The 15143-nt window shown below is 34.2% G+C and overlaps 1 protein-coding gene across 2 annotated transcripts; it reads right to left on the reverse strand.

The window, feature by feature from the left end:
- Positions 1-135: 135 nt before the first annotated feature.
- Positions 136-5058, reverse strand: LOC101260704 (protein DA1-related 2-like). Of its 2 annotated transcripts, none has more exons than XM_010319771.4 (12): positions 4668-5058; positions 4384-4535; positions 4036-4120; positions 3721-3859; positions 2960-3080; positions 2720-2803; positions 2015-2134; positions 1714-1926; positions 1579-1641; positions 1357-1472; positions 1112-1170; positions 136-761 (listed from the first exon to the last, which is right to left on the reverse strand). In XM_010319771.4, the coding sequence occupies exons 1-12, from the start codon at positions 4711-4713 to the stop codon at positions 442-444; spliced, it is 1518 nt and encodes a 505-aa protein (XP_010318073.1). In that variant the 5' UTR covers positions 4714-5058; the 3' UTR covers positions 136-441. The 2 variants fall into 2 exon arrangements, with proteins under 2 accessions (XP_010318073.1, XP_004235125.1); XM_004235077.5 differs by having other exon boundaries at positions 4384-4511; positions 4668-4862.
- Positions 5059-15143: the final 10085 nt, after the last annotated feature.

Here is a 15143-nt window from a genome sequence, read left to right on the forward strand (position 1 = left end):
CTGATATCGACTGAAGCTAATCGACTGTTTTCTGTATTTCGATGTGATCACTGCTCCACAATACATTACCACATCTTATTGGCATCATGCAGAGAAGACAATTAAAAAGTGAGTCTTATGAATTTATCGTCTGGCTTGTTGCAAAGTAATAATTTTATTTTAAAACAATATTTGTAGGAAGTGGGAAAACACTGTTGGAGCATTCAAATTCAATTTTTGTTGCAGTTAAATGCTATACATGTTACATTTTCTTCTCATTCACATTGTGGCGTATAATCTTATCTTTGGGACTGAGTATTCACAGTCGACACCCATAAAAAAAAAGAGGAGTTAATCCATCTTTGCAAGATCAACTCATTTTCTCAGGGGAGCATTTCAACTCAATGATTTCTGGGTTGCCATACAGCACAAGCGACCTTTGACAAAATAACAATGACGGAATCATAATGGAAAACTTCCTGTCAGGCGAATGTGATCCAATGTACATCTTAAACCATACTTATTCACGGCTTCATTAGCAGATCTGAATCCCCCACCATATGCTGGAGAAGTATCATGGGCGATCTGGTGCATGAAAAACTCACCCAGCTTATTCTCTACTCCAGACTTAACACCTTTCTTGGTTGACGACATTGATGAGGATGAAGCAGTTGATGTTGATGGCATATCTCTGGATCCTGGCATTACCTCTGATTCCAGCCACATGTAGGAAAGCACTTGACAGATTCCTTCCTCTACCTCAAGGCTGAGATTACGGTATCCTGCAAATATCATAAAAGGTAACTTTTCTAAAGTAAATCAATTTAAACATATATTAGCTGCAGAGGTGAATATCATGGATCAATAGTTTGTGGAGTCAGAATGGATGTGATCTTATTTTATGTATTATACATTTAAATGTCTTTTGCACATAGTATGTATTTCGAGCTGGAAGCAACGGATTCAGTTGAACTCATAGAACTCATCCTAGATTGGCATCTGATTAACTGGTATCAAGCATCTTGAGAGTTTGAAAATGAACGTCTGTCTTTTTATCTTTTTTTCCGTGAAGATAATACATCCCTAAATTCTATTGCAGACCAACGTAGATGGAAGGATAGGATCAACTTACCTTTTAGACGTAACCATGCATGCATCAGTTCATGAGCAAGAATAGCACCAGTAAGTAATCTGCAGATAGAATAATATCGCAAGTTATCAGGCCTAGCACATAATCTTTTCTAGAGAGCATCTTAACTGGTAAAAGAGGTAACATATATGCCATTGCATATCATTGTCAGTAGGAAATGCCAAGAGTAACCAAAGAGTTATGTTAGAATAAAACAAACTGAAAGGAATTAGACAAAAAGAAGTTACCTTGGTAGACCAAACAATACTAGAATAGCTGTAACTTCACACTTTCTAGTTAGCTTCTGAGGGTGTGTTCTGATTCCCACTACTTCACGACCACCCATTCTCGGCCTCTTGAGTATCTGGAATAAGACACCATTGCTTGTGATGCATCACTAGGTTACCTAGATACTAACATTTTAAGCTAGTAAGAAACTGAAAATGATTTCAAGGGACTGAACAGCTTACACTGGTGACTGTCTGCTCTTCTGATAGGCATAAACCTCTGGTTTCGGGCATATGATGGAAACCCTAAAGTATTTTCCAGTCAGAAATTTCCCAGACTAAAGAACAAAAAAACTACAGATACAAAGGCATCCTTACATGCTTTTCCCCTTCAATGGCTTCATTAAGGGCTTGTCTTTCAACAAGAAGCATAGGAACTTGCTGTTCTATTTTCATGTTCATGCCTTCATAATAGTCTCTGATGGCATGGTAAAGTGGTTGGCAATCCCCAGTATCCATGATGGCAGATTCCATGCACTCTAAGCATAAGCTTCTACCATCCCCAAGTGATACATATCTTGCATTCCATGGCTTAAAGAATATAAGAACAATATCAGCATCAAGCATGTTAGTTGAATGATAGGTGATCCAACATGTTTAATTTTACAGATAATTATACCTCCAGACGTTCACAACTACAGCATCGTTTGGTGACATCGTGCTCATGTGAAGGACAATATTTCTGAGACCAAAACGGGTGGCACCTATACTCAATCAAGCCTGCTGCATTTGTTGGGATCTGAAAAGGAAATGGTAGATCATAAAATCAACTATGAGGGATTAAACAGTTAGAAATAATCATCGGTCTGCAAGTATATGTCAAATCTCATGATATACTTCCAAAACTTAAACTGCTTCATCAAAATATGCAATGGTGACTACACCATAAAATTAATAATATATGCCGGTTCCTAATCAGAACAAAAATTATTGTTTGAGCAATTTGAAAAAAATCCTAGAATATAATCTACAGAAGAACATGCTGTAAAAGCGTTCTCTCTAGGTTGGCGAACTAAACAAAATTGTATCAAAGATGAAAAAATGCAAAACAACATCAATGGATGAACTAATGAAGCTGTCATTCCATCTCGATCTGTGATACTGCAACAGCAAGTGATGATTTAGATGGATGACAATCAGCAGGCATGTGCCAGTATATGCATTAGTTTGTTTGCATACATGCACAACTATACTCTCTTAAGAATTTTGCATTTTCAACTGAAGAAAGAGCAAAAATTTAATGGCTCCTAACTGAACATGTAGGAGAAGCCTATATCTAAAGATGCAGTCGAGATTAACACAACTACATGATACATGTCCTTACAAATTGGAAGCAAACTTCACATTTGGGGTGAGTCATTTCCCTGAAGCATGATTTGTGATACGTATTGTTCCCTGACAAAGAAAACTTGATTCAACAAAGAAACCAAATGAGCTAAACATGAGGAAAGATATAAAACATTCAGTCTGTACAAGAATTGAGATTATAAATTTAATTTTCGTTTTTGGGGAGAGAGTTTGAGTTACGGCACAAGCTAGTTGTAGACCAAGGACAAGAATGTACCTCATGTTCAGTAATTGGGTAACCACAGGCACGACAAAGAAAGCACTCTGGATGAAAGAAAGTTCCCATGCACCCCAAGTAATTGCCAGAGCCAATATCCCCATGGCAGCCATTGCATATCCTGCAAATTATACATGTGCAAATAAGATTTCTTGTACACACGAAATACAGGTGCTCCGTGATGGTATATGTTAATCCCGAGACAAGTGGGAACAAGCAGCAGTTTCTACCAAAATGTAATAGATGTTCCTTCAAAACCAAAAAAAATCTACTCGAAGACACAAAATTTGTTTGAATGTGCATATACACGGACATCAAATCGTCTTAAATTCGAATTCGTTTATCCTCCAGTTATCCCCAAAGGTTACAGGGATGGTTTCATCTGTAATAGGCATTAGCATGCCACAGTTTCCATTTTCAGTGAACAGTCACAGAAAATTTTCTCAGTGACACGACTAAAATTTGATGCCCAAGAATTTACCACTCTAGAGGCAACCTTCTGTGAAATAAAAATCCTTAAATACTACGAAGAAGAACTTTTTCTTCTTTTCTTTGATCCCTTTTTTAATTCCATCAAGTAAAATTACAAAAGAAAGGACCCCATGCAGGACTTCTTTCTCTTTACCCCTTAATAATTATCAGTGGACAGAAAGTTAATTGAGCATTGTAAGACAGGATAAATTGCAATGCAGTAGAAGATAATTAGGCTAAATTTCGACTGACACAAAGCAAAAGAGGATATTTCAACAAAATCCAATTACCTATAACTTCTGGGATTATATTCCCAAGGGGCATATGAAGGAGCATACGGAGGAGGATATGGAGGATATGATGACGAACTAAGGTCGTGATCAAGTGATCTTTCGAGATCTTCATCATTGTCAGTCCTGCATTTGTATCCTGTGAAGCACAGAACTGTCAGTCTCAACCTCAAAAGAATGGAATTGGTAATATAGTGGTATACTAAGTCAATAGAGAACTGAACAATGTATATATAGATCTCTGGAGGACAGCAACAAGGAAATATTAATTTCATAGACTTGGAAAAATACGAAAGAAGATCTTTTAATTGCCACCTGGTCTTTTTAAATCTTCGGACAAAGAGACTGCAGTCGCATGGTCTAGCTCCTCTTTCTCTTTACTAGCCTTAGAGTGATCATCCTGATGAACTTTAAAATTGTGTTAAGAAACATTTCATCAGACGAGACATCAAATTCAGTTTTAGAAGATAATACAAGTTTTGTATTCCAGCTGAAACTATAGAAGTGGCTTTCTTTGTAACAAGCCAAGATCAATCTTGGTGATAAAAGAGAGGTTTTGAAAGAAACATTCACCACATTTCACATTGCAGGTCATTTATCCAGAATTGTATACACTGCTAGAAAAAGCTCTGAATCAAAATTAATGAAAAGTAAAAAGAATACCAATGTTCTGGCAGGAGCACGCCAAACCATATTCTCATCTCCTAGAAACTGGGGTTGCTGTCCACGTGGCAATCCCCTATTACCCTTGAAAATTTTAGTCAGCCATTTCATAAACCTTGACTTCCTCTCTGCGTATGAAGAAACAAAGTAACCTGCTTTAAACCCCACAATAATATCGTCATCATCAAAAAAGCTAATCTTTTTACGCAATTCAAGGGAAATACTCAAAAGGGTATACGTTAAACAGCGAAAAAAATCAAATCTTGGAACTTTTGAAACATTACCATATATGCAAGGCTGAGAAAACTGATTGACATTTGAAGAAGACATGGGAACAAATTGTGAGAGAGAAAGAGAATGGTAATGTAATGGAACGGAGAGAGGAAGAATGGCATCATTGGAAAAGGGTAAGTTATAAGAAAAAGCAGAGAATCTTTGAAAGGGAAAGAGATTCTTGGCTTGGGAGAAAAAAAAATGAAGGATGGGGATTGGGGGAAAAGTGGGGAGAAGAGAAATGGAGGAATCTGATCGTGATGGAAAGGGAAGGAGAAAGGCAAAGACAAACTGGCTGTTCCATTGGAGTGTGACTGAAGCCTCACACAACTCATATTCAACATTCAACAATGTCTTCCTGTGAGAATTTTCACAAGTTGGATGCCACAAAAAAATATGTTCTTTTCTCGTAATGGATTGTTTAACTTATGCTCCCTCGTCCTATTTTATTTTATGTATAATATTTGATCGTGCACATAGTTTAAAAAATAATGAAAATTTTAAGATGTTTATCAAGTTCCTTTAAAATAACGTTAACTTATTTTTCTCTTTTTCATAAATGTATCAGAATACTATGTTTAGTATTAAATAAGACCAACAAGAGTAAAAGAGGGAATTATACCTTTAAATATTTTATGAAATGTGATATTCTTTTTGGGACCGACCAAAAAGGGAATAGTGTCACATAAAATAAAACGAAAGAAGTATATTTTTAAAAAACAACAAAATAACACGGATAATATTATTGTATTATTCTTTGATCTTATCAAATTTAAAGTTTTAAAAAATATGGTAGATGATAAATAATACTTATTTCAGGTAAAACAGATACAAAAGGTAAATTATTTCTTGATTTTCTAAATTGAATAAGTATTATTAGACAACTATTTTTATCATTGTTGACAACTATTATTGGATGAAGAAAAGTACTCCCTCCGTTTAAAAGAGGATGATCTACTTTGACTTGAAATGGAGTTTAAGAAAAGAAAGAAGACTTTTTAATCTTGTGGTTCTAAATTAAAGTTATGTCAAATGTACCAAAATACCCTTAATCTTGTGATCTTAAACATGTCACGTGGAAAATTAAAGTTAAAATATTACCAAAAAAGGAAAAGGATCATTTTTTTAAACAAACTAAAAATAAAATAGAAATATTCTTTTTGAAACGAAGTGAGTAATACTTTTCTCCATTTTATATCCTTGACATTACTAGATTTGCATATTCCAAACTACTTATATATTTATTTAATTAAGATACTAATTCAAAAATTTACATTTTACCTCTCTAATTGATATTCCGCCATCTTTAAAAGCCTAAATTGTTTTTATATTCATACTTTCATCCATTTTAAAATACTTGTAAGAATTGTTTAAAAACAAGTACTAAAAATAAATTATAAAGTCGGAATTTTAGTTAATCGAAAAGATCAACTAAAACAAGAGAGTGAAAGAGTAAAAATTAATCATCCAAAACTTAAAAGATTCTAAAAAACAAATTGAAGTGGGTGCTAAAAAAATGGAAGTTCAAAAAGTTCAAAGAAAAGTTCATTAGAGATATTTCATAAAAATTTAAGGGAAAAGGGTCAAATATGCTCTTGAACTTTTTGAAAAGGTCTAAATATGCCCCCCACCCGTTTAAAGTTTGGTCCATTTATACTCTCGCCGTCCAATTATTGGTCCAAATATGCCCTTATAAGTGTTAGTTGGCCACCTCAAAATATCCAACTCATTTTACTTTTCTTTAAATGCCCAAATGAATTTTCCACGTCATTTTAATATTACAACTTGGCATTTATATTATAAAAGAGAAAGGATCACATATGCCCCTAATAATCCAACCCATTAAAAGCACTTTTATGACCCATATTTTAAATGGTTCAATTATATTCCTAATTGGCTAATTCTATCCATATCTCATTTCCCTTTCAAATAACTGGTAGCATATCCATTCTTCATTTCAAAGTTAGGATTCTTGAGAGACTCATTACCCCCATCAATTTCATTTTGAGAAGCTCGAACAAAAGAGTGTTCTAGTCATCTTCTTACAATTTCTCCTTTAAAAATGCGTCGGGACTCGACTATTTCAAGTTTGTCGATGGTAAAATGTCAATGTGGTATTACGACGAGGATTTTCACGGCTTTCACTCCAATTAATGCTGGAAGACGCCTTTATAAGTGTTCTAATCATAATGTAAATTTATCATACAATTTCGTTAATTTTCATATTTTTGGTGAGTATTGATTTCAAGTTCATAATTGTACAGGGTTATAATGTGCTTATTGGAAATGAATTGATGATCCGCTCCATCCTAGAGTTGCAAATCTAATCCACAATTTAAAGAAGGAAAAGGATAATTTTCATCGTGAAAACAAATGTTTGGAGACGAAGATGGCTGATCTTGAAAAGTATTTGACATCTAAAATTGAAGAAAAATGTGAACGTCTAAATGAAATTACTGCTCCCAAGCGTGAAGAGGTGGTTATCGATAATGAAGATGTTGTTATCGATAAGTCTAAGAAAAAAGTTGATCAAATATGGATTGTGATAGCTATGTTGTGGTGTAGTTTTGCAGCATTCATCACATTCTGGGTAATGAAGTAGGAAGGAAAATAGGAATTTCTATCAGTTTGTAATTTTTAACTTTTTCATCCATAACTTAGAAAACGTTAAACATGTGTGATGTGTTGAATTGTAGTAGTCCATGACTTGAATTGTAGTAGTTCATGACTTGAATTGTAACAGACGTTTTGATTTATATGGTATGTTAAGTTCGATGTCACCATTTCTTGCTTTTCTTTTTGGTGATGGCATAATTGTGTGTGTGTTTTTGATGCAACAGAGGAAGTGGTAAATATATGATTGTGCCATAGACGTAGTCGTAGTGCTTAGGGAATGGAATATGAAGTGAAAAGTATGCTGAAATACTTCATCAATTGTGTTAGTTGACTATATGGTTCTGTACATATTGAGTTATTTCTATGTGTGTTGATGTAAATCTTAGGCAAATAATAGAATGTAATTATCAAATTAATGAATTTGTAGGAATGGATTATAATCAACAAGAGTATACACGTAAACATAATTATCAAACAAGAAGCATTATTCATTATGTCATTAGGCCATTTAATTGAGTGGACACACAAATCTAACAGTTAATACACTTCCTCAATACAGAAACCAAAATAAGGACAACCAGATTTCTTAAATTCACAATGACATACAAGATAAACACACTCAAAAGAAGACGTCTTAAATTCACAATGACAAGACAAAACATAACAAAAAAAGGTGTTTGTAATGTCATTCTATGCAGGCATATGAAAGTTTCACCTAACTTAATACTCATAGCAATATTGTTTGTCAACCACTATGGTTAACCATGAGCATTAACACAAAAATTAACATAGAAAATACATTACAATAAATCATCATCTACAACAGGATTTTTGCCCTTAACCTCGATCATCTTGAATCTTTTCTTTTTTGCTTGCATTTGCACATGTCTAGCAGGGATAGTTTTTTTCCCTTCCATGTTGTTTTGATCGGAGAATAAGGCAGATTAATTGACACTGAGGCACCAGTGTGATCTCCATAAAACTGGATTTTTCTTGCACCAGTTGGAAAAACCCTTTTTTTCAACTTCTCAGCCCTCAACTCCGATTCACAAATCACCATTGGTCTTAGAGGTGGGTCTTCTTCATCTTCAACATTAGCCATATGGTTCAAACTTTTGTGTTACAGCCTCAGCCCCAATTCTAGCTTCAGTTCCACCCTCAACATTAGAACCATGTTCATTGTAAGACATTGGCCATTTTCCTTTCTTCGAATGTGCATTATTTTCAGCACACTTTTTCTGTAATTTTTTTTGTATTTAGATTAATTAGCTTACAATTAAAAACATGGAAAAACATGAAAAACATGTAATATTGTGCTTACCTTGTAACAGGACCTGACATTGACGTTCGATTCACCGCAGTTGTTACATGTCATTTAAGTGCCTTTTCTAGACTGAGACAATTCACCCTTTCTTTTTCTTACTTCATTTGGTTCTCTATTTATTTTCATTTTTGGTCTACCCAATTGTTTCACAACATTAAGAGGCAACATTGCACTTGAAGGATCAACCTTTCAAAACTTCTTACCTCTTACAGGCTGCATCTTGTTTTTATATGTTAGCATGTAAGCCTCTTTGCTCTACCACCAATGTATTTCAGTTATTGGATCTACTTTTTTGTGTGTCAATGCTTTGATGGCATGCGGGCAGGAATACCTGATAAATCCCAAATTCTGCAAGTGCATTTTTTCGTTTTAGATTGACAGTGTGTCTATCTTCTCCATCAGACACTTCATAGCCCCAATCTCCATTGAATTCCACCTTACAACTATGTGCTATGGCCATGTAGTCAATGTACAACTTCATGCATTCCGAAATGAAATCTGTAACCCAAGTCTTCAACTTTTTTTCATTTTTCCCTAGCAATCTCATCACTTGTACTCTTATTTCTTCTGACATCTTGATTATTGGCTTGTCTCTAGCCTCAAGAATCCATGCATTGAATGATTCAGTGAAGTTGTTATCAACCATCATGTTCTTACACTAAGTATCAAAATAAGATCTACACCATGCCTTTGGTGGATACTTTACCGAATTCCTTGCACCATCTTCTGATAGTTTCCCCAACTTATTCAATTGGTCCTTGAACTCTTCAACATAGGAACTCCAAGCACACCACCACATAAGCTTCCTCATTTGACCATTCCTCCATTTTCTGCACCAGTTACTCTCAATGTGTCTCATACAATACCTATGTTGAGCTTCAGGCAACACTTTGACAACAACATCTATCAATCCATGTAACAGTGAAAGTTGAGAATTAATATGTGTTAGAAACAGTAAGTACAGTGAGTACAAGTTGAGTAAAAACAGTTGGTACATTGTTTTTGAAATTGTTAAAGAGTGTGTAAAAATAGTGAGTAAAATTGTGAATGAAAGTGGATTAAAAAGTGAGTAAAAATTGTGAGTGCAAGTAAATTAAAACACTGAGTTAAAAATAATATCATACCTTTTGCATATCCGAAATCAATGTGATTTTTGCACCATCTTTAAGGTCCAAAGACCCCTTCAATAGCTCAATGAACTAGCACCATGTATTGCTTGTTTCTTTGTCCACTATTGCTCATGCTAGTGGATAGAAATTGTTCATAGAATCTTGTCCTAGAGCAACCAACAACACACCCTTACTTATACCTTTCCAGAATATACCATCAAGTCCAATAAATGGCCTCAAACTAGATTTTCAGCATTTCTTAAGAGCATCAAAACATATTTACATCCTTAAAAATTTTATTTTTCCTTCAGCTAGGGCATCCTTAGAGATATTTATCAAAACATCACTTTCGGGATTGGATTGCTTAAGCTCTTGTGCATAGGCCTCAAGCTTGTTGTAGTCATCAATAAAACTGCCATCCAACTTCTTAAGAGCCATCCTCTTAACCGTTTTAATTTTAGACTGACACACATGCAATTTTAAGTCATTTTCAAGCTCTCCTCTCATATCTTTTACCTTATACTTGGGATTATTTTGAAGCTCGTTCTTGAAGTATTGAGCTAAAGTAACTGCATCAGCTCTAGCATTAAAAAAGGCCTCCTCACATGTCTGCTTATTGATGAAAGTCTTTATCTTAAACCCTTCAGTTTTGCCATCTTTTGAAATCAAACACCTAAAAGGGACATCCCACATCACAGCCATACCTAGTTCTCTTTGTATCACCTTTTATAATAGTCAAAGCCCTTTTGTTAGCTAATGCATAATAATTCAGAACATGTCTACCTTCTTTCATGTCTTTAAATGTCATATCAACTTGTAATTCCTTGAAGCTTTTCAACCTGTCACCTACTACTCTTTCCCTTTCATTGCTAATGGCATCCATCCACTCTAAATCACATTCCTCACCCTTAGAAAGATCCCATTCATCAACAGAACCATGACTATGTTCACAATTTGTACCAACCTCAACATCTACAAAATATGATTCAACATATAGTGTGATATTTTGGGCAACGACAGTGAACTCACTCTTCTCCACAACAAAGAAGTTGACTTTAAATTTCTCACATAAAAGTCTAAGGATGGCCATAATTCCATCATCCCCATCTACTATATAATACTTTTCAGAGGGCCTAGTGACTAATAATTGTTTAACCCGAGAAAACCCTAGCTTGGAAGAAACTCATCACATATATCTTTATGACTCAATAATTCAGGGTCAAAATTTAGCCAAGTGTGCACCAATTTCTTAGTGTAAACCAACAAAGGTGAAATGACCCAACTACCCCCGTAGTTGAACACAATTTCAACTTCATCAATCATTCTTCAAAATTACATGAATAAAACTGTAAAATCAGAGAGACCACTCAAACCAAACACATTAAAAGCTGCAAAAATATAATAAACTAAGCCCTAAAAGACAAACAATATCTCGAGACCACCAAAAGAGAAACAAATTAAAGCTAACAAAGGCATAAAAGTACATTCTTTTAAAACCAAATAATACATTTCAAGTGATTTTGATACACATAAATCAAAGGGAATCAAATACAACACATGCCGTCGACTTTACTTAAATAACCTTAACTAACAAGAAAATGTTACCCTAATCGAATATATAATTTACTGAAGGGAGAGAATTTACCTTCAACCCGTAAATTTTCTAACCCGAGCGCCGCAATTTGTGTAAGTCTTCAAGAACCCTAGCAGCGCCGCAACGTTCTTTCAGTGAAAATGAAGTTTAGGAAATTAGGGATTTGTTATGGGTTAAAAGGGATGGGTTTTGGGTTGGATACAGATCGTATAAGTTATTTAAAAGACGGGTCATATAGGTTATTTAAAATATGCGTCATAAAAGTATTTTTAATAGGTCGGATTATTAGGGGCATATGTGACCCTTTCTCTTTTATAATATAAATGTCAAGTTGTAATATTAAAATGAAGTGGAAAATCCATTTGGGCATTTACAAGAAAAGTAAAATGAGTTGGATATTTCGAGGTGGTCAACTAACACCCATAGGGGCATATTTGGACCAATAATTGGACGGCAAGGGTATAAGTGGACCAAACTTTAAACGGGGGGCATATTTAGACCTTTTTGAAAAGTTTAGGGGCATATTTGACCCTTTTCCCAAGATTAAATGGAGAAAATCAAAGACTCAAATAAAAATTTCAATGTGATTCTAATTTGAATGTTACGAATTATCAAGTTGATTTGATCACTTATCAAGAAGGAGATGTATATAAGGATGAAGAATTACAACAAATGTTTAGTGCTATGCTAAATATTATTATAAAAAATTGATTAATAAATTTATTTTCTTATATGATCGTGATAGACAAAGAAAAGTTCTCATTAACAATTGTTCGTATTAAAATATATTCTTATTTATTTTAAATTTATATTGTGGAAAACATAATTTTAAACATTATTTGCAAACTTTTGAGTAAAAAAATCGATCTAAGTATTCTTTTTCATAAATTATCAGAAGATTAACTATTAACTTCCGATAATACCTATTGATATCCCCTATGTTATTTTTTTTTATAAATTATCTTGATATCAATCAATATGTATAAACGATAAATTAGTAAAATCGACCATCTTATTTATGATTTCTTAAGTATTGTGTAAAATGAAAAGTGATCAACTAATATGGAGGGAAAAAAATACTTTATTTAACACTAAATGAGTAAGATGGTTTGTTTTTCAACATCTAAGTGTGTATAATTTGCTTATTAATAAATATACTATTAAAATTAAATTAATCATTTTTAAAAATATTAATTAATTAAATAAAATTATTATAAAAAAACATTTATGTTCACTAATAATGTGGTAGTGAGTTGATGTTATGGGCTAGTAATGGTGACTGTGATAGTTGTGATGGTAGAAATAGCACTGTAATGACTGTAACAATTAGTAATGGTTGCTGATAAGATTTGAGTTAGTTATCAGTTAGTTTAATGTTCATTGTTCATTCCCAAAGTTAGTTAATTATTGTACATTCACAATATTAGTTAGTTAGTTAGGAATCACAAGTTTCTCATTTTTCATAGTTAGTTGAGTTTGTTAGATTTGTTAGACTTTATCAAATGTGTATAAATACACATTCATTGTATAGATTACAAGCTAAGTTTTCATATTCTTAATAAGATTTTCCATCTTTTCTCTCTGATTATTAGTAAGAGTTGAAACCTCTATTAATGGAGGAAAGTTACAGAGCCTAAGTTGCTGTTTTGTCATGGTATTAGAGCAAGGAGACGTCTCCTGCTTTTTGTTTTTCATCATAAGCTCTGTTTACGATTGATTTCTATTTTTCCGCAATTGATTTTCATTTTTTCTTCGTATCTTCTTTCTTTCTGCTCATCGATTACCCTGTTTCCAAATTCGATCATATTCCCATCTTCTTCCATGGGTGACATTCCAACTGAAGCAACCAGTTCCAATATTCCAACTCGATTGGATTTTAATAGCCCATTTTACCTGCATCCTTCAGAGAATGCAGGCTCCACTTTACTTCCTGCTGTGTTTGATGGACCTGGATACAGGTCATGAAGACGATCTGTTCTCAGGGCTTTATTAGTTAAATGCAAAATTGGTTTTATCAATGGAAAATCATAAAGCCAGATCCTGCAGATCCCACTTTCTTGCAGTGGGAAAGGTGTGATGACATGGTGACTTCATGGATTCTGGATTCTCTTTCACCAGATCTTCGAGATAGATTACAATACGCAAACAATGCAAAGGAACTTTGGGATGAATTGGAGGATAGGTATGATCAGACAAATGCTTGCAAGCTCTATCAATTACAGAAGGAGATTAATGATCTTGTTCAGGGTGCTCTAGATATTATTGGTTACTACAGTAAAATGAAGAAATTATGGGAGGAGGTGAATACTCTTGATGTCAATTCATAATGCACTTGTGTGTGTACTTGTGGTGGGAAGATCAAAATGCATAAGGCTGAACAGGATCGAAGACTCATACATTTTCTAATGGGTTTGAATGAAATGTATACTGTCATATGTGGGAACATTCTCATGATGACCATTCTACCAACTATGGCACAAACATTTGCCATATTGTCACAAGAAGAAAGACAGAGGGAAGTGAATCCTCTCAATCATATGGCTTTAGAATCCACTTCTCTATGCTTCTTTATCACCACAACAGAATGAAGGATCCAAGAATTTCAAGGTCAATTACAACTCTCAGAGAGGAAATACAGGCAATTTTAATAGTTCCAATAACACATTTAGGGGAAATTCCAACATTGGGAACATGTCTAATTTGTTTTGTGAGTACTGCAAACGAATTGGACACACTAAGGATAAGTTCTATAACCTTCATGGCTATCCACCTAATTCAAAAGCCCCAAGAGGAAAGAGTTTAGGATCTGCAGTAAATGTGTATGCCTCTATAGATTCAAGAGCATCACACCACATTACTTACATAAAAGATGCCCATATAAACCTTAGAACATTACCCTATCCTTTTCTCATTACATTACCAAATGGATACAAGGTTAAAGTGACTGAAATTGGTGATGTTCGTTTGACTTCTACACTGACTTTGTACAAAGTTTTGTTTATACCTAGTTTCAAATTCAATTTGATATCAGTTCATTGTTTAGCTTTTCAACTAAAAGAAACAGTCAGCTTTAACAGCTCTTCTTGTTTACTGCAAGGCCCTTCTCCGAAGAGCCATCTGGCACTTGGTAAGGCTAAGAACGGCCTATATTATTTCTGTCCAAAATGCCATAATTGTCCACCTGCAGATGGTAATGTTGTTTCTCATGCCAGATGTCAACCTGTTTCTTCTTTTAACTACTGTAACATAGCTTCTATTGGTAACAAATATCAATGTCCATCTCAACATGTAAAATACCTTCATACAATCAATAAAAAAGCTTGTGTTATTGATCCTATTTCATGTTCTGCTGTTAATTCCCTTCCTAGTACTGATTACTCAAAATCATGACACTGAATTCTTATGGCATGCTAGGTTGGGACATCTACCTTTTGTAAAAATGAAAACTATATCCACCATACCTCTGAACTTTTCCAATAAGCAGCCTTTCACTTGCACAATATGTCCTATGGCTAGACAAACTAGAATGCCCTTCCTAGAAAGCACAACCACTACCAGCACAACATTTGAGTTGCTCCACATTAACCTATGGGGACCATACCAAACACCTACCCATGATGGTCATCATTATTTCTTAACTATGGTGGATGACTATAGTAGGTCAACTTGGACACAACTACTAAGGTGCAAAAGTAATGCTTTACAGACCATAAAGGCCTTCATTTCCCTTTTAGAAAATCAGTTCCATGCAAAATTGAAAATCATTAGATTTGACAATGGTGTGGAATTTATAAGTATTGAAGCAACTAGTTTCTTTCAAGAAAAAAGGTATAATGCACCAAAG

Source organism: Solanum lycopersicum, chromosome 3 (assembly GCF_036512215.1).
Source record: "Solanum lycopersicum chromosome 3, SLM_r2.1".
NCBI classification, from domain to species: domain Eukaryota; kingdom Viridiplantae; phylum Streptophyta; class Magnoliopsida; order Solanales; family Solanaceae; genus Solanum; species Solanum lycopersicum.